The following is a 17,732-nucleotide window of genomic DNA, read 5'->3' on the forward strand; positions in this document are numbered from 1 at the left end:
CTAAAGTCGGCGCGATCGCTGTCATTAGGCCATAATTTCCATTCAACCTCTCGAGTTCAGACAGATCGACTCGGAGCTCAGCAAAGCGTGTTTACTCGAGCAGCATTGGAGCTGAACGCGAGGTACTTGTTTATCAGTAATAAGCTCTCTCAGCTGTAAGGCAAACAGTCCTTTGAAATGCAGAGCGCGGATAATCCCTTTTTACACTAGATTTCCTTCCCCCGCTCCTTCTATCTCCGTGAGATTTCCTCCCTCTTCATCTTCTTATTAACCAGCCACTTGACAAAACGCCAGAGCCCTTTTCTAAAAAGGGCATTGTCCGTGTACCTAATTCACCATTTCAATGCATTTTAAATTAACCTTTCCAATTTTGCTCCAACTTTCAAACTTTCGGAACGCCATAGAAACAGAAAAGCAATTTGTTTTGCTTACGAAGTTAATTAAACTGGGAATCGTAACACACGATGCATGTCAAGATGATTGACATCCATCAATCTAGCAAAGACACTTTGACAGAGAGTGAGACCGGTGGAGAACGGTCGTATCGCCGGTCACTAATCCAGCGGTCAGTGATACGCTCTTTGTAGAACTTGCAGCATGTTTTACGGCTGTCTCTCTGGTACAGATGATATGTGCGGTAGAAATTTAACTCTTTTATTTTCTGATGATTTTTATAATCAGAAAAAAACAACCAACGAGATTTTTGAGCCTCAGAATATTACAATTTGAAGCTGAACTCTCAAAACATGTCTAGAAATCCTGAGTCAGGATCCTTCGCTTTAGGACCCTGACTCAGGTTACCCCGAGCCCATTGAAAGAGTAGTCAGCATATTTGAATGGTTTGAAATATCGTGCTGTTGACCCCCGAAAGCCATTAAAAAGTATATCTTGTTTAATTTCTACTCATGCAATTGGTATTCCTTTATGATTTCCATATTCATAAAACATAAATTCAAATTCATGTGCGTAAATTGCGCATTTCCTCGAGCGACCTTCGCGCTCTACTGGAATCGACTGAGCATCACGTGTTCTTTTATCCCAGCGCGATAAATAAATACCCGCCATCTGAATCCGTCGGAAGTAGCACAAAAGACTTTATAAAGTGCATACTGCCCTTGAAGTTATTCAAAGAAAAAGTGTGGGATAGAGCTCGAGTCTAATAACGTCGCTACGAGTGCGGTTTTTTAAATTCTTTAATGCGGAATTAAAAATTATTCTGTACCCCTGTCATCTGATCAAAGGATGTCTTTGAAGGTCTCTTGTGATGAGATTGTGGCCAAGGCTCTCTTTTTAGCGCGTTTTTTTGCGATCAGGTGCTCCGATTGATCTCTCCTTCGCGCACTTGGCGGCCCCGTTTGATGTCGCTTCCGATCAAGCCAATTCCCTTTTATGAAGTAGATCGCCCATTAGCAAATATTTTCTTCAGTTTTCGACATCAATGTCAAATCGTTGCTTCGTTGATACGCCTTTTTGTAAGAGTAGTTGTTTGTTTGGGCCAAGTACTAAAAATCGATAAGTGGGAAATAAATGACGTGGAAATTTTGCTGCGGTCAAGGGTCGTTTTGACAGGGGGTGTAAAAATAAGACTGAGGAATTTTCGCGGTTTCCTCATTCAAAATTCTCATAAAATCCTAGGTACACATTCGATTACCACTACCAACATAAATTTGTATTTTGATTGCCTTATTCTGAATATGGATTCCTTATCGAACCATTTTGATATGGGCTCAGCAAGATGTGTAGAAAACCGGACTCAGGCTCTGTTTCACCATGCCAGAAGTCTGGCGAATCCTGACTCAGGTTTTCCACACAGGTTGCTGATCGAAGATTTGCTTTTGATTGGAATGAATCTATAAGCACAAATTGATCTAAGAGTAAATCAAATTTGGAGATGTTAATTATGACAAATCTTGTTAGTATCGGAAAAATATCAAATGAAAAAAACGAGCTTTTCTTCAACTAAACTTCTAAAAATCATGTTTTCGCTGGAGCGTTAATTTTCTTTACGATAATAATAAGAACCTTCGGAACTTTGCTTTGAAGAATCGCGAACATATCAAGGCCTTGTTCGTTTCGCAATTTATGCATCACGCCGTCGCCGCTTTATCATGAAACGATTTCACATGGGCCCTTCGTTTCTTGGCTGATTAAAGGGACCGGCGGGCCGGCTGGCTTTGATGTCTTTGTATCTACTACAAAGTGGAACCTGTTCTAGTTTTAGGCAAGCCAGGCCTCATTAGGGCGCTCCCGCGTTGATCAGATAAAGGAAAATTCAATTCGTGGCTGGAGGCGACCTCATAGCGCCGCACTTTACGCGCTCTTCCACCACCGTTTTTTTTTTTCTTCCTCTTTCAAAAGAAAAAATATCCAAAAATCTAAACGTTTTCGAAAAAAAAACTTTGAAGAACACAGAAGTCATAAATAGAAACAACGCGTATTTTCTCTCTCTTTCAGAATTAGAAGAAAACGAAACACGAACGAGAATCGGAAATTGTTAAAGAGAATATAAAGAAGCAAATGTTTGGATGCCACTAGAGAGACCACCCGTTATTGGGGCAGAGGATGCACATAACACAGGTAATAATTTACAGTGATTATCGAAGTCATCGAAAAGACGCTCGCGGCTTCGATCAAAAACTTCAGAAAAGCCGCAGTTTTGTGCGGCTTCTCGATTTTCAGACTGGTTTTTATAAATTTCAATTTTACAATTACTTATTTTCATAATAATTCTTTACTCGGGCATATGTACAGTAAGATGATAAAAGGCGTTCTTTGATTTGTCTGCATAAATTGGTCGCGGGCTCGTTCTGCGTTGTGAGTGTTTGATCTCATTAGGATTTGTGGGAAACCGTTGTGGCGGTGCCTTTGAAGTTGATAAACGCGCGGCGGCGCCCGTTTGACATAGATTTTACAGATCAGCTGATTTGATTGGGACTCGCCGGCGGCGCCTGCTTTCATCTTCTGTCAAACGCACCGACCGGTTTTAAATTCTCTGTTAGTAAATAAAACGTTAGAGCTTTCGAGGAAGCGGCTGCGATTCTAGCTCCAGTCTAGCCGAAGAGAAAAAATAGGCGGGTAGGTGGCCCCCGCTATATCGACTAAGAGTGATAAATCGGCCCCTTTGATCTCGCATGATGATCTGATGGAGGCACTTTACATGAATCCTTTGAACTCGCTGGGAGATCTCATTCTCTTTACTGAGATTAAATCCGGCAGAGAAAATTCAACGCCAAGTTTTTTTTTCAACAAATTACCGACAAGAGATTCCCAAGAAAAAACTGGTTAGTTGTAAATATTTCCCCGAAGATAGTAAAGTAATATTTACCGTCAAAGATCTCCTCAAAGACGTTCACAATCCTGAAAAGTAATTACGCCAATTTTCAGATCGACTCAGAGCCGAGTGGTATTTGATGAACAATCATCATGAAGCTTTCGAAGACGTCCTCAGCAATGCGGAGAAGCACGAAGAGTTCAGAAATTATCTAGAAGAAAACGACGAGCGCGGAAAAGACATTCTATTCAAGATCAATGTCGTTCGAGTAAGTTCTTACACAAACTTCAAGAACAGTATCTAGCGTCTTATATAGGGACTTATCATAAAATGGTCGGAAAACTGCGACAAGGGAACAAAAAACTTGAAAGAAATCATCTTCTTCCTCTTCAAAAGCTCGCCCCAGCTGCTGAAGAAATTCGACCGACGCGACGAAGACTTCAACATCCACGCGGTCGAGCAATGTACTGCTGAGTTGAAGAAAGCATGGGATCAGAAAAGTAAAAAAGAAATTGCCGCTGAGAAGGCGGAAGCCCTCGTTTCCGCCTACCAAGAGACGCTCAATGCGATGAAAAAGTGCCTTCAGATCAAAAGCTTTCCCTTGTACCTCGAGCACAAGGCCAGCTTCCAGCCGCCTACTTTCGCTCTTCCTGAAATACCAGAAAACAGAGTAAGCATTTCATCATCTTGTTCCTATTCTAACTCTTCTTTCAGGAGTGCCGGCTGACCAGCGCCAATCTGCTGCGAACCCAGAGCAGCAGATCGCAGCACTCAACCCGCGAACCTTACTACAACTCAAACTACAGACCTCCGCCAACCAGCCACAACAATTCCGAATACGCCAGCCAAAGCTCCGACTGTACATCCGACACGCTTTCATTCACCACCGATTCCGACCATTTCACGTCCGAAGAAAACAGAAAGAGACGCGAAAAGGTAGTCTATTCTTTTTTACTTCTAAGTCAACCCTTTCCCTAGAAAAATCGAAGGCGGATGCTTCAAGCGAACCAATCGTACACGGGAAAATGCAACTTGCCCAAGTACGAGAATCCCAAGGAGCCGGAGCCACCAAAAGCTATTGATCCAAACCTCGTCATGCGGGATCAAAAGAAGTTCCACGAGATCCTGTGTGAAAAACTACGCGCTTATATCAAGAAACAGGTAATCACTCAAAGCCAGGGATTGGCTCTAAGATTCGTTTAGGATCAAAATGCCGATGACAATATACTCGACGAGCATATACGTACCAAGATGACGACGCCTGGCTCTCATACTCCCACACATCGACCTATCGTTCAGTTCCCTGCCACGCATCACCGTCCTCATGGCCTTCACATGGGCCCGCTTCCCTCAACGAATCCTCTCCCCGCAAAAGACCTGAGCCAGGACGTCACTGGCAAAGTCACCGGCTGGCTGCGCGAATCCGATCGCGAAATCGAAAGAAGACGAGCCAGTAGCAAGACGAAATCGAAGAACAAACACTCGCAGTCATTCAGTTCTTACGCCACAAATTCCGGCTACGAAAACGCGCAACGACAATCTGGCGCGAGCAGGCGAAATCAAACCATGAACCAGTCGTACAGCCATGAGAACCCGCAGAGTCATTTGAGCGTCGACTCAGGTCTCAGCTCGATCAGGCGACCGGAACACGACGATAATGACTTCGAAATGAGGGGCATCAAGGATCGACTCATTCAAGAAACAGAAGGAGAAGTCGTCACCAGAGGCCTTTACCACTACAACGACGAGAAATACGTTGTTAAGTATGTCCAATCAACTAACAAATTATCTATTACTAATAGAGTTACCATAAATCCAAAATTTTCAGTATAATCGAAGAGTTCTAACGTTTGATTTCAGAGTTCCCGGACGACCACCGACTTTTGACGCCTTCCGAAAGAAGTACCACGATTCATCGAGCCTCCAAGCCGTGCGTTTCTTCTTCAAGTGCGAGGACGGAGCGTGGATGGAGGTCCAAAACCTCGATGAACCGCTTCCCGTTGTGAACGATCTCGTCGAAGCCAAGGTCCACGAGCAGCGTCTCGACTGATCGACAACCCGTCTACCTGAAAACAATTCTATCACTCCCTCTGAAAACACCATCCAAAATTGTTCACCTTCAAACAAAAAATTCAGCTGAATTATATTTATTCATCTTTTTGCTTTTTCGACGAAACCTGCAAATAAAAAGAATCTTTTTGTCGACTTTAGTTTTTGTAAATTTGATCACATGTAGAACCGCATGATTTTACCGATAACTCTTGGTTCTAGTCCGGTAAAGGGTAGCAGCGCCAGCTCGATTTTACACTGAGTTTGAAACGGCCCGCGACGGGAAATCACAGTACATCTTGATTACAGTGGATCGAATACAAAGCCTATGAGGTGTCTATCATTTGACCGGCAGTCAGAATTCCGGAAAATCTTATGGTTTCATTTTTTCTCTAGAAACAAAAAGTCAACTGCCAAATTGGAAATGGATCGAGCTCTTATTTTTCTCTGGAATAGTGCAACTTTGCATTTCTTGTACAAAATGTTTTCGTAGTAGAGAAGGAGCCTCAATTCTCATTTTTTCTGATTTCAGATAAATTTGAATTTGCGTGAAGATGGACGTTGATCAGGCGCTTGATGAAGAGATTCTGAACATGTCTACTGACGACATTAAACTAAGATGCAGACTGTTGGACAATGAATGCAGCTATATGAAATCAGGTAGTTTTCATATTTTCAATAAGAGAGTTACTTGGAACTAGAGCACCAACGAATCACACACGAAATCGAAAGCATGAACGCCTCGATCAAAGATAACACAGACAAGGTCAAGCAAAACAAGGTGCGCCCATGGCTCGTCGCCAACATTGTCGAAATCCTTGACTTGCAAACTGAAGAAGACAAGGAAGAGGATGGCGCATCGATGTCCGTCGATGCTCAGCGAGAGGGGCAGACCGCCGTCGTCAAGACGTCTACCAGACAGACTATCTTCTTGCCCATGGTCGGCCTCGTGCCCACCAGCGAGCTCAAGCCCGGCGATCTTGTCGGAGTCAACAAGGACTCATACTTGGTTCTCGACAAGCTCCCTACTGAATATGATTCCAGAGTCAAAGTAACTTCCTCTACTTCGTTTCATATTTATAAATCGTCCTTTTAGGCTTTTGAAGTTGATGAGCGACCAACTGAACAATACACAGATATCGGTGGCCTTGACAAGCAGATTCAAGAGCTCGTTGAAGCGATTGTTCTTCCAATGGTACGTTTCATGAAAGGATTTAGAGGGTTTATTACAATTTTAGACAGAAAAAGATAGATTCATTGCGATGGGTATTTCCCCACCAAAAGGCTGCCTTATGTATGGCCCTCCTGGAACCGGTAAAACTCTTCTCGCCCGAGCTTGCGCTGCTCAAACTAAAGCCACTTTCTTGAAGGTAAAGTTTTAGCAAGCTTCGTGGGGTCTAATCTTATTCTAGCTCGGAGCTACCTCGCTCGTTCAAATGTTCATCGGTGACGGTGCTCGAATGGTCCGTGATGCATTCGCGCTTGCCAAGGAGAAGGCGCCTTCCATCATCTTTATTGATGAGTTGGATGCTATCGGTACAAAACGATTTGATTCAGAAAAAGCTGGTGATCGAGAAGTCCAGGTATTCGATTTGGGTAAGGGTTTCTTTCTACCAATATTTGTAGCGAACTATGTTGGAGCTTTTGAACCAGTTGGACGGATTCCAGCCAAACGACAACGTAAAAATTATTGCTGCTACTAATCGAATCGATATCCTTGATCCTGCGCTCCTGCGATCTGGACGTCTTGATAGAAAGATTGAGTTCCCGAAGCCCGATCAAGAAGCGAGAGCTAGAATTATGCAGATCCATGCGCGTAAAATGACCGTCGATCCAGATGTTAACTTTGACGAAATCTCGCGATGCTGCGATGACTTTAACGGCGCTCAGTGCAAAGGTACGACATCATGAATAAACCTGATGCTTATTACCTTCCCTAGCTATCTGCGTCGAAGCAGGAATGATCGCTCTAAGACGAGGGGCCGCGGAAATCCACCACGAAGACTTTATGGAAGCCGTTCAAGAAGTTCAGGCGAAGAAGAAGGGCAATCTCATATACTACGCATAATCAAAATTCACGTTTAGCTTACTTTACATTCTCTCGCATTTTACTTGTACTGTGAACGACTGTTACGGAAAAATATTTTGAGTCAAATACATGTAAAAGATTTCACTAGAGACCGACCTTTGTTTTACTACCAAATTTTAACTATTCTAACGCATTAAATTTTTAGGAAAAATGATGAGGCCATCTATATCGGAATCGGAAATCGATGAGCCAATAGACCTTACAGGAGAGTCTTCATCAAGTTCAATTCTGAGGCCCTCGCAGAGGGAGAACTTGCCGTCTTCAGAATCCCAGGAAAGCTTGGATTCTTCATCAAAGTCTGTCCCTAATCTCAAGGAACTTCAAATCACGAACTCACAAGAGCCTCCCGTCGCACAGCGTATGCGTTCCTCATCGCGCACCAATGTAAAGCATCTGGACAAGCCTGATGACTCGGGAGAAATTGTATTAAAAATAGATACCGCCGAGCTGGAAAAAATGAAAGTCAAGAAATGTCGATTCCCAAGACTCACCTCATTGCCTTTTCTTGGAGAGATCGCGGAGTCCTTCGCCAACTCCGTAAATAATTATGAGAACCGACTTCGTTATCTGAAAAAGAAGCATCCTCGGACAGAAAGCGACGACGAAAAAGAATGGTTTTACAGGCCAAGAGGTTCACATGACAACGTATCAGCTTCTTCAAATCCGCACACATCAAATTTACCTTTGTCAGTTGAATATAACCTCTATTTTCCAACCGATAAAATGATGCCCGACGCAACTCCCTCTGAAATCGCCAGAATCGACCATTACAGAGACATGTTCAAGTGGGAAAAGCGTCATACGAACTGCGCAAAGCGCAAAGTGGAATACATAGTGGACTTCAAGCGAAAAAATCAGCACGATTTGTACAAAGTAAAATGGTGCGGCATTCCGGAGGTTGGCGCGACCTGGGTGCGGCTGATCGACATTCCTTTGCATCGCTACAACTTCAGTCAGAAAATAAACGATTTCTGGAAAGCGGCTAAAAAAGTACTACCTCACAAGAAGATGCCCGTTGTCCGTCGTTCTAACTACTCGATTCCTCCTGAGTACTCGGCAAAGATAATCACCGACTACGTCAAAGAAAAACACCAAATTATGAAAAAGATATTAGCGCAAAATCCTCTTGGTGAGAATCTAATGATCGAAAATGAATTCGACTTGTACAAAACGCCATTTTCATTTGAGTTCATCAAAGAGAACAAATTCATCGGGAACGAAACACAGCGGGAAGAATTTCGAAAGGAACTAGAAAGTCAGGAAGAAGTTGCGAATGCGATGGGGCATTTATGCATGGAGGAGTGCGGCGAATGCACGACAGAGTTGTATAACCAATACGACTTGGCTCCTCATAAAGCGACTTGGACGAAGTACAGACATTATCAACACGTTCTGACAGAAGAAGGCGATGACTACTGGAAAGTCGTCCATCCACATAAGTTCCTCATCTTCGAGTGCACAGATGGCTGTGTTTGCCGTAAAAATGGAACTTGCAAAAACGATCAGCTTTCGAAACTCCGAGCAAACTACAAGAAAACGAAGTTTTCCGTCTTCAGAACTGGCGACGACCGTGGTTGGGGGCTGAAAGCCATGCAGCGTTTCAAAGAAGGCGAGGCAGTCATAGAATACGTCGGCGAACTGATGAGAGAGGAGACGTTTCGACAGGCAGAGACAAAACTTTGGCGAAAGGGCCTTATGTACAGGCAGGGTTTGAAAATTTGATGAGGCCTGTTTCGCGTGGAACTTTACCGTTACCACGAAAATCGTTTGTCAAAAACACTTTGATTTTATCAAGTCTATTTTTCTTCGTTCGGGTCACTAGTTCATAGGGTTCGTATTTTAGAAGTTAGAAACGGCGAAAGTCAACGATCGCGCGATATTTTTCAAATCCTTTCAACAGTATGGACTTGCCGGTAAACGACAACAACTTCCATGAATATGTTATCGACTCGTCAAGGAAGGGCAACCATAGCCGGCTTATTAACCATTCCTGCGACCCGAACTTGACCGTTTACAATATCATCAAAGATGATAGAAATGTGAATCGCCCGTGCCCAGTTCTCTTTGCGTTGAAAGACATAGAACCCGGCACTGAATTGACGTTCAACTACAAGGTCAAGGTGAAGCAGGCGAAAGAAGAGGATGATTCGAGCGACGGATCGTCAACTGAAGGAGACTCAGAAGAGGTTGAATGGGCAGGCGAAAACGGACAGCCATTCGTCTGTCAATGTGGAAGTAAAAATTGCAAAGATCGTCAGCAGAAAAACATGAAGAAAAAGAAGAAGCAGGATAGTAAAAAGCGGAAGATTCAGACAAGTTCGAAGAATAAACCGAGTAAAAAGCCAAAAGCCGAAGATATCTAATTCAAGCGCAGTTGCAAACGAAGAGCCTTGTCCTTTGTTCCGTAGAGTTCTAATTGAAGCTGTTCCACTGTTCCATTTATTTATATAATCTTCACAATTTTTCTATTTTTCACAATTTTGACCCGCTTTACTGCCAACGGTCAAACTCAAAAATAAATGCGAAAACATAATCAACCGACAGTCTTTGAAGATTCGTTCCCATACCATCTAGACCTTACAGTAACTCATTCTGCTTTCAATTGAAATTTTTTCTTGACCGTTAGTCCAAAAGATTTCTGATTGCATCCAGTCTACTTTTTGGCGAGTTCAATAGTTCAATCAATTTTGGTTCGGTCCATATTTTTGGAAATTGGAAGTGGCTAAAATTTAGCGATCGCGCGCTGATCGGTTGAAATCAGGTCCGGCGCTAAGACGGTTGCTCTCATTCGCCTTCGTTTCACACTTGTGGACTGCTGCATTGTCAATTATATTTTCCAAAAAGACAGAGAAATAGATTAATTCATAATTTTCAGAGATTCTATTCAGTAAATTCATTCTTATTATTAGAGATAGTGAGCCTTAATATTTATAATTTATGTATCCTTCTATGTTTAGTCGTCATTTTAGCTCGTAAGTTGTGGTGCATCTTTTTAATTCTCCTTTTTTTAGATTGTTAAAAATGTTCGGCAAGCGAAGACGGGAGAGCCTATGTGCGTCGAATATCGCGACAGAAGAGAATAAAATGACGGTAAGCATTTTAAATTACTATCCTTCGCAATAAACGATTCATTTTAGACGGTCCTGCGAATCCGTCCGACCGCCGGGATCGACGACTACGACGATAATTACCTCCGTATCAACCAGTTTGATTCGGAGGTAACGCTTATCCCTCCGGAGTTTCGACCAGGTGCTCCGGCGGAGAAGTTCAAATTCGACCAGATCCTCGGCCCGGAAGTCCAACAGCCAGAAGTGTTCAAAAACACCGTCAACAACCTGGTCAAGGCAGCGTTCGATGGAAAGAACGCCTGCCTCTTTGCTTATGGCGCCAGCGGTTCTGGAAAAACTCACACGATGATGGGCAAGCCATCTGATCCAGGAGTTATTCCACGAACCCTGGAATTGCTTTTTAAGGCTGTGGGCGGCCAGATCGATGAGAACGAACAGCTCATTGCGACAGGTAATCTTTAAAATCTAAAGATATCAATTATCTACTTTATTTTTAGGGAGCTGTTCTATTCGAGAGGGGACGAAAAGCGAGCTGAAAGAGAACGAGAAAGCTCGTCTCGAGGTGCGTCAGCTCGCCAAGGGCGCTTCGTCGAAGAAAGGACCTCGTCGATCGATCACGTCAGTTCCCGACGAGCCTTTCCAGCAGCGACTAGACGATGTCGACTTCGAAATCGACAACGATTCGACATACGTCATCTACGCTTCGTTTTACGAGCTCTACAACGAAAAGGTAATTCAGTTGAGATCAACGAGGACTAACTTTAAAACATAACTTTAGGTCTACGACCTGCTCGTTCCGATGCCAAAAGATAAGAAGCGAGTGGCGCTGTCGGTGAAGATGGACCACAAAGGCGCCTACGTGAACAAGCTCCGACAGATTCGAATTAACTCGCCGCACGAAGCGCTCACTCTTCTGAAGGCGGGTCAACAAGGTCTGACTACTGGAGCTACGCGTCTCAACTCCGACTCTTCACGATCGCACTGCTTGTTCACCCTGCGCATCGCGAGAAAAGTCAACAAGCATGCCTTCCAAGTGTCCAATCTGGCCTTTTGCGACTTGGCTGGCACTGAGCGCGGAAAGAAGCTTGGTCGCGCCGACCAAAAGCTTCTCAGCGAATCGAAGACGATTAACAAGTCGCTAATGCAGCTGCGACTTGTCATAACCGATCTTCAAGGGCTTCAGAAGAACGGAAACAAAGTCGTCTCCTTCCGAAATTCGAAGCTGACGCAGCTGATGGAGCCGTATCTCGTTGGACATTCGATGACATGCATCATGATCGCTGTGTCCAACGATCCAGAGATCTACGACGATACGCAGCGATCGTTAGAATTCGCCTCAACGGCCCAACAGATTCAAATGGGCCTCGATCGTCACGGCAAGAAGCTGAAAGAGTCTGCGAAGCTCAATCTTTCTCGGGTTCCATCGCCCGAGGAAGAAATTGAGGATACGATGCATCAAGACGAGCACGAAATCGATGACCCCTACGGCGTCGGCACTGACTTTTCCGACTGGACGAAGCAGGATGTCATCGACGATCTCGTCTACTATATGCACTTCGTCAAAGACCGCGAGCAGTGCATCCAGCGAATGAAAATCGAATGGCAGAAAGACGAACAGGAGTGGAACGAGTACAAAGTCAGCTACGAAGAAAGAATCGAAGACTTGAAGATTCTTCGTCATAATGCACGAGCGACTGGTACTAACGATCTGATCGACGCGGAAGAACGGTATTCTAAGAAACTCAAAGGTCTGAATACTGTCATCGAGGACCTAAAGAAAAAGCTTTCGAAAGCAGCCGGGACCGAGAAACTCGATGAGCTTACTGCGGAGAACATCAGCCTCCAAGAAAAGATCGATTCCCTGAACAGCCAGATCGAGCTCGACAATCAACAAATCATCGATTTGGAGCGCAGAAAAAATGATGAACTCGACGCTAAAATCTCCGAGATCACTTCACTCAAGGCTGCTGCTGACAGTCATCAACTGACCGTTTCCGATTTGAAGTGCACCATCAGCGCTTTGCGAGAAGAGCTCGACGCTGAACGTGGTCCAGGGCCTATGAGTCCCATTAGCGAGAGCACCCATGTCTTCGAACCGAACAACACGAGGCAGCTATTCCGAGATTCGTTACCCGCGGCTTCAAGTCATAAGATTAACGATCTCGAAATCGAAAACAAGCAGCTCCTCGAGGACAACGATTCGCTACGACATCAGATTGAGATCGGCAAAGAGATGCTCTCGAATTTGCGCAGAGAGAAGTCTGAGTTGCGAGCGGCGCTTGAAAAGACCCAAGATGAGGACGTGACATCTGAACTTCAGGAGCAAGTCCAGCAATACGCTTCCAACTTGTCCTCGATGAAAGAACAGTACCAGTCACTTGAGAATCAGCTCGAGGAAGTCCGTCAAGATAAAAACAGCTTGGCTGAGAAACTTGAGCTCCAAATTGACCGTAAGTTTTAGAATCGAATTAGATTTACTTTTTTTATCAAATATTTCAAGCGATAACTAACTTTTCAGAACTGGCGAGGTCCGAATCCGAATGCGACGAGCTCCGACGGTCAGCAGAGCAACTCAAAGAGCGTATTCACGGCGTGGAAAGATGCCTGGAAACATCGGAAAAAGAAAAGCTCGAGGCTCAAAAAGGTAAATCAAAGGATTTTATTCTTAAACTCAATGTGCAAATCCTCATTAGCGCTGGAACTCTTCAAAACAAAATCAGAATCGCTGCAATCTGATAGTGAGAGAATGAAGGAGCTCAACCAGGAGCTGACAACTTTGAGATCTGACTTTTCAACGCACCTCGAAAAGTCAAAGGAGCTGGAGCAAAAACTCTCTGAGAAGATAATAACAATTGATCTGCAGAGTGAGGCAAAAAATCTATTTTCAAAATCAATTTCTTCAAACCTTGTTAAGAAAATCGACGAGCTTCAACACGAGTTGAACAACGAACGAATTTCTAAGGATCACGAGATAGCATCACTCGCTGGTGATTTGGAAAAGCTCAAGGTCTCGCAAAAGGCGTCTGAGGAAGCATCCGAAAGCGACAAGCAAGAACTTGCGAATCTGAAGGATGATGTTTCGAGCTTGACTTCCGAGATTGCTGCCAAAGAAGTCGCCATCAAAAAGCTCGAAGATGAGCTCGAATCCATCAGCTCGTCAAAATCGGACGCTCTTGAAAAAGCAAAGAACGATCTTCTTGCTGCTGAAGAATCTTCAAAGGCCGATTTGGAGAAGGCGAAGGCCGATCTGAAACAGGGCCAAGAAGATCTTAAACAGGCCGAAGAAGAAATTAAACAGGCCCAAGAAGATCTGAAACAGCTGAAAGAGACTTCTGACGCCGAGCTCGTCCGAGTCAAGCAGATCATGGAGGAAGAAATCGAAGAGCTCCAAAGCGTTGTCGCCACACTTCGCGAAAAAGCTGAAGCTGAAATATCTCCTCCAACTGACTCAGAGGAAGTCGAAAAGCTTCAAGCAGAGGTAAAATTTATAATTTATTTATAGAAATCTAATATTTGGATTCAGATCGACGAGCTCAAAGAAGCTCTCAAGGACAAGAATTTTCGATCGAAGCTGCGAAAACAGCTCGATAAAGAAAAAGAAGAGTCCGCATCTCTGCGAAAGAAGCTTGCCAAGATGGAGCAGCAGCTTCAAGAAAAAGAAGCCACCATCGAACGGTCGCTCACCTCTTCTTCGATCGTCAAAGGCGAGGTAAGAACCAAATTATCTATTTTCATCCAATTGATTCTTTTCTAGCCGAGCTCTATAGAGCAATCCAGCACCGAGGACTCAAAGGTGAAAGATGAGCCCGACGAAGAATGGGTTCAGCCAAAGCCTCAAACTCCTCTGCAGCGTATCAAGAACAAGCTGACCGGAAACACTCGAAAGAAACGTCAACTTGCTCCCCATTCGCCTGATGCGATGGAAAACTCTCCAGCTGCTGCTGAGGTCCCAGCTCGCCGAACTCGACGGCAAAGAAAATAAAACTTGTCGTCTTTCATCTGTATTTATTCCATCCACCATCATCATTTTTATCACGTCATGTTTTTTCCAAATTGCATGCCGTCATGGCATGCCCTACAAATTTCACCAAACATCCTCGCACAAGTTCACCATTCCAAATTTAACTTTCACATTCCCCTTTACCCCCACTGCCCTTATCAAGTGCTACCCAACAATAAATTGAACTCAAAACTTATCAAAAATGTCTCTTTTTGTTTCAATAATAAGAGATCATCAAGCTTTTACAGTATTTTTGCAGGCATTTATGAAACGCATTGTCCATTCATGAAATGTTTTCTGGTACTTCTTGCAGCTTTTGTTTTTGATAACATGGGCGTTTTCTGAAGTCCAAATATTTGCTCGCCCGATTTATATGTTTGCAGAATCCGCAGTCTATTATCCTCCGACTTCTTTTGAATCATTTTCATCAACTGATGTCGAGATATTTAGAATTCGCTTCCGAGTGGCAAAAGTTTATTGTCCAAAAGTCTGAAGTCTTGAGCGAACTCGAGATGGACGACTTGCGGGCGGCGGTGATGAACTGGAAGATCGGAGTCGGCCTTGGCGCCGCGTGGTTTTTCTTCCGAAGAGTCAGAAATCGACAGCAGTATCACCACTTGTGCGAGTACGAATACGGCCAGTACAAATGTGTCCCCGAGTGGCTACCCTCAATAAATGGGCGAGCTCTTAATTTTCTTTCTTGGATTTGTAATACACAGGTATTTCATTTTCATCAACCAGTAATTAAAGTATTGAATAAGTTTGGTGATCTATTTATCAACGAAATCATTATGGCCGTTGTTGGCCTTCCCAAATTCAGAACGTTGAAACTTGACGAAGGTCCAACATTCTTCCCTTTTGCGCCGCATAACCTTCCCGTCGCGTTGCCAAGCGAGCCAGTTGACATTTCTGGTCTTGAAAAAGCTCATAAAGAATTGTCTCACGTCCCGAATGAGTTCCGTTACCGATCTGCGTTTGAGTACGTTCAAGCTTATAGAAACAGCCAACTTACTCCGTTGGATGTTGCAGAGCGACTTGTGGAGACGATCAAGCGCACGAATCCAAAGTTGAGAATGCTGTGCGACTGGCATCCTGAAATGATTCTCGAACAAGCGCGAGACTCAACAGAGCGTTACATCTCTGGAAAAGTATTGTCGCCACTCGATGGAACCTTTTGCGTCGTCAAGGACCAGATCTCCGTGATCGGCCACTGCAATCGGGGAGGACTCAGCTACGTGAACAAAATGGAAGACGTTGACGCACCGATCATCACTAAAATTCGCGATGCCGGAATCATCATCGTTGGCATTTCAAACATGACCGAGCTTGGAATGTCTGTATTTGGCGCAAACCCTTCTTCTCATCATGGAACTTGCAGGAATCCGATCAACACAGACTACTATCCAGGGGGAAGCTCCAGTGGAACTGCTGCGGCTATTTGCTCTGGGCTCGTCCCCTTCGGAATCGGTACCGATGGTGGTGGATCGATCAGAATGCCTTCTTGTCAAACTGGTATCGTTGGCTTGAAAACAACATTCTCGAGAGTATCTGCAAACTCTTATTCAAAAGCCAAGACCTGCTGTAGCACAGTGGCTAATATCGGTCCCATGGCATCGAACATCATTGATCTCGCGCTCTTCTATCAAGTTCTCGCAGGTCCTGTCCGTGGTGACGCTTTCTCAATGGCGCAACCAAAAGTGAAAGTTCCAAAAGAACTGACTCCCTATATCGACGGCATCAAAATCGGCGTTGACTGGAAATGGGCGGAGCTTTCGCGCCCAGAAGTCTTCTCGAATTTCAAAAAGAAAATAGAATTTCTGGCTGAGCGTGGTGCAAGAATTATTGGCATCGACATTCCAGAGCTGGATTTCATCAATACCGGTCACTTGGTGTCTATCGTTTCCGAAGGTTGCGAACAGATTGGAGAGGCGCTGAATAAGCAGCGAAAAATTGCTCCAGACAATGCGGTGATTCTGAATGCTGGAATCGCAAAGCTCGCAGCTACCGATTTTGTTCTTGCTGCTAAGTACAGAACGAGACTGATGACGTACTTGAAGGGATTGTTCAAAAGCATCGATATTCTTGCCAATCCCACTTGCGCACAAACAGCAGAACGAATCCTGGATAGTGATGAAGCCGGCTGCTGGAAGTTTGGTGCTACTCTGAGGTAGATTTATTATAAAGAAGCGACTATTATAAATTTTTATCTAAAGATACATGATGTACGTAAAACTCTCGAACTACTCGGGAATTCCATCCATGTCCGTTCCATCTGGATTCGCGCCTGACGGATTGCCAACTGGAATCATGCTCCAGGTAAATACAGAAAAGCTTCATCAATTAAATTGTTACTCCAAGGGCAACTGGTATTCAGAAGAACTTCTTATAAAAGTAGGCCATGTTCTTGACCTCGACCACAAACGCGTCCGACCTCAAGTTTTCACAGACCTTCTGCACTAATCTTTCCATTTCAAATATCTTATCTACCTGTTCGACTTATCTGTTCAAAGTTATAAATTATCGTCAATTTAAATATTTAAATCAGCTTCTGTGCAATTAAAAAAACATTCAAGACCAATAAATTTTCTTTGATTCTAACTTCTTTCTTTGGCAGAATGGAAGGCGCCATCAACCACATGGATTCCATCGGTCGACCTACCTCAAAAGTCCTTGCGCCGCCAGGAGGTGGGAGCTCCAACATCTTCGGGACTGATCCAGAGCCTGTGAAACAAACAGCAACAAGAAACAGGAAGAATGAGTCCTCCATCTTTGGTGCTCCGGAGCCCGTTCAAACTCAGAAACCAGCTGAACCAAAGGTCGAAGCAGCTAAAGAAGCTGCACCTCCCAAAGAAGCTCCAAAAGAGGCCCAGAAAGCTGAAGATGCTGCCCCAGCTCAGGTGCCCAATGCGAGTGATTACGTTTTTAACCCTTTTTAGACCAACCAGAAGACTACTTCAATCAAGGTCCATGCTCCCCCAGGAGGAAAATCAAGCATCTTCTTCGGCTAAATTGCTACCTCGTCAATTACACGTACTATCCTGTTCTCTGAAAACTAACGCCTTAGCCTGTCTCTGGTAGATGCTTGTTAGAATCAAGCATTTCGTATTTCTTTCTATCTCGCTTTAATTTTTATCGCTCCTATTTGATTTGCATTTTTTTTACTTTTCACTGTGAAATAATTGACTTGTACTCTTACTTATCATGATTCCACTGTTTTCTTCCGAATTTATATCTTCCTTTGAAAAAAAATCTTTA

At 44.0% G+C, this 17,732-nt stretch overlaps 7 protein-coding genes across 9 annotated transcripts in view; 6 read left to right on the forward strand and 1 right to left on the reverse strand.

Moving 5' to 3' along the window:
• LOC145698480 (endoplasmic reticulum disulfide reductase DNAJC10-like) overlaps window positions 1–17,732 on the reverse strand; it is a 54,685-nt gene that overhangs the window by 21,291 nt on the left and 15,662 nt on the right. The window lies entirely within an intron of this gene.
• Window positions 54–5,644, forward strand: LOC145699647 (uncharacterized). 2 transcript variants are annotated; one of them, XM_081776919.1, is made up of 8 exons: window positions 54–122; window positions 2,455–2,577; window positions 3,385–3,539; window positions 3,588–3,941; window positions 3,986–4,207; window positions 4,250–4,432; window positions 4,475–5,034; window positions 5,132–5,644. In XM_081776919.1, exons 2-8 carry the CDS (start codon window positions 2,526–2,528, stop codon window positions 5,319–5,321), a joined length of 1,716 nt encoding a protein of 571 aa, XP_081633045.1. In that variant the 5' UTR covers window positions 54–122; window positions 2,455–2,525; the 3' UTR covers window positions 5,322–5,644. The 2 variants fall into 2 exon arrangements, with proteins under 2 accessions (XP_081633045.1, XP_081633044.1); XM_081776918.1 differs by lacking the exon at window positions 54–122 and having other exon boundaries at window positions 2,331–2,577.
• LOC145699648 (26S proteasome regulatory subunit 6A-B-like) lies at window positions 5,785–7,498 on the forward strand. The gene is made up of 7 exons (XM_081776920.1): window positions 5,785–5,980; window positions 6,022–6,371; window positions 6,417–6,515; window positions 6,559–6,690; window positions 6,733–6,903; window positions 6,947–7,217; window positions 7,261–7,498. Exons 1-7 carry the CDS (start codon window positions 5,875–5,877, stop codon window positions 7,386–7,388), a joined length of 1,257 nt encoding a protein of 418 aa, XP_081633046.1. The 5' UTR covers window positions 5,785–5,874; the 3' UTR covers window positions 7,389–7,498.
• On the forward strand, window positions 7,532–9,942 carry LOC145699646 (histone-lysine N-methyltransferase SUV39H1-like). Its single transcript, XM_081776916.1, has 2 exons — window positions 7,532–9,112; window positions 9,310–9,942. The coding sequence occupies exons 1-2, from the start codon at window positions 7,560–7,562 to the stop codon at window positions 9,770–9,772; spliced, it is 2,016 nt and encodes a 671-aa protein (XP_081633042.1). The 5' UTR covers window positions 7,532–7,559; the 3' UTR covers window positions 9,773–9,942.
• On the forward strand, window positions 10,425–14,671 carry LOC145699645 (uncharacterized). The gene is made up of 9 exons (XM_081776915.1): window positions 10,425–10,499; window positions 10,547–10,928; window positions 10,975–11,207; window positions 11,256–12,927; window positions 12,996–13,121; window positions 13,171–13,346; window positions 13,392–13,955; window positions 14,001–14,186; window positions 14,232–14,671. Exons 1-9 carry the CDS (start codon window positions 10,431–10,433, stop codon window positions 14,457–14,459), a joined length of 3,636 nt encoding a protein of 1,211 aa, XP_081633041.1. The 5' UTR covers window positions 10,425–10,430; the 3' UTR covers window positions 14,460–14,671.
• Window positions 14,915–17,053, forward strand: LOC145696293 (uncharacterized). The gene is made up of 4 exons (XM_081773306.1): window positions 14,915–15,196; window positions 15,239–16,644; window positions 16,691–16,793; window positions 16,836–17,053. Exons 1-4 carry the CDS (start codon window positions 14,990–14,992, stop codon window positions 16,935–16,937), a joined length of 1,818 nt encoding a protein of 605 aa, XP_081629432.1. The 5' UTR covers window positions 14,915–14,989; the 3' UTR covers window positions 16,938–17,053.
• On the forward strand, window positions 17,062–17,702 carry LOC145696294 (uncharacterized). Of its 2 annotated transcripts, none has more exons than XM_081773307.1 (2): window positions 17,062–17,395; window positions 17,426–17,702. In XM_081773307.1, exons 1-2 carry the CDS (start codon window positions 17,093–17,095, stop codon window positions 17,483–17,485), a joined length of 363 nt encoding a protein of 120 aa, XP_081629433.1. In that variant the 5' UTR covers window positions 17,062–17,092; the 3' UTR covers window positions 17,486–17,702. The 2 variants fall into 2 exon arrangements, with proteins under 2 accessions (XP_081629433.1, XP_081629434.1); XM_081773308.1 differs by having other exon boundaries at window positions 17,064–17,374; window positions 17,414–17,702.

This window comes from Oikopleura dioica, chromosome 2 (assembly GCF_907165135.1).
Source record: "Oikopleura dioica chromosome 2, OKI2018_I68_1.0, whole genome shotgun sequence".
Classification (NCBI taxonomy): Eukaryota; Metazoa; Chordata; class Appendicularia; order Copelata; family Oikopleuridae; genus Oikopleura; species Oikopleura dioica.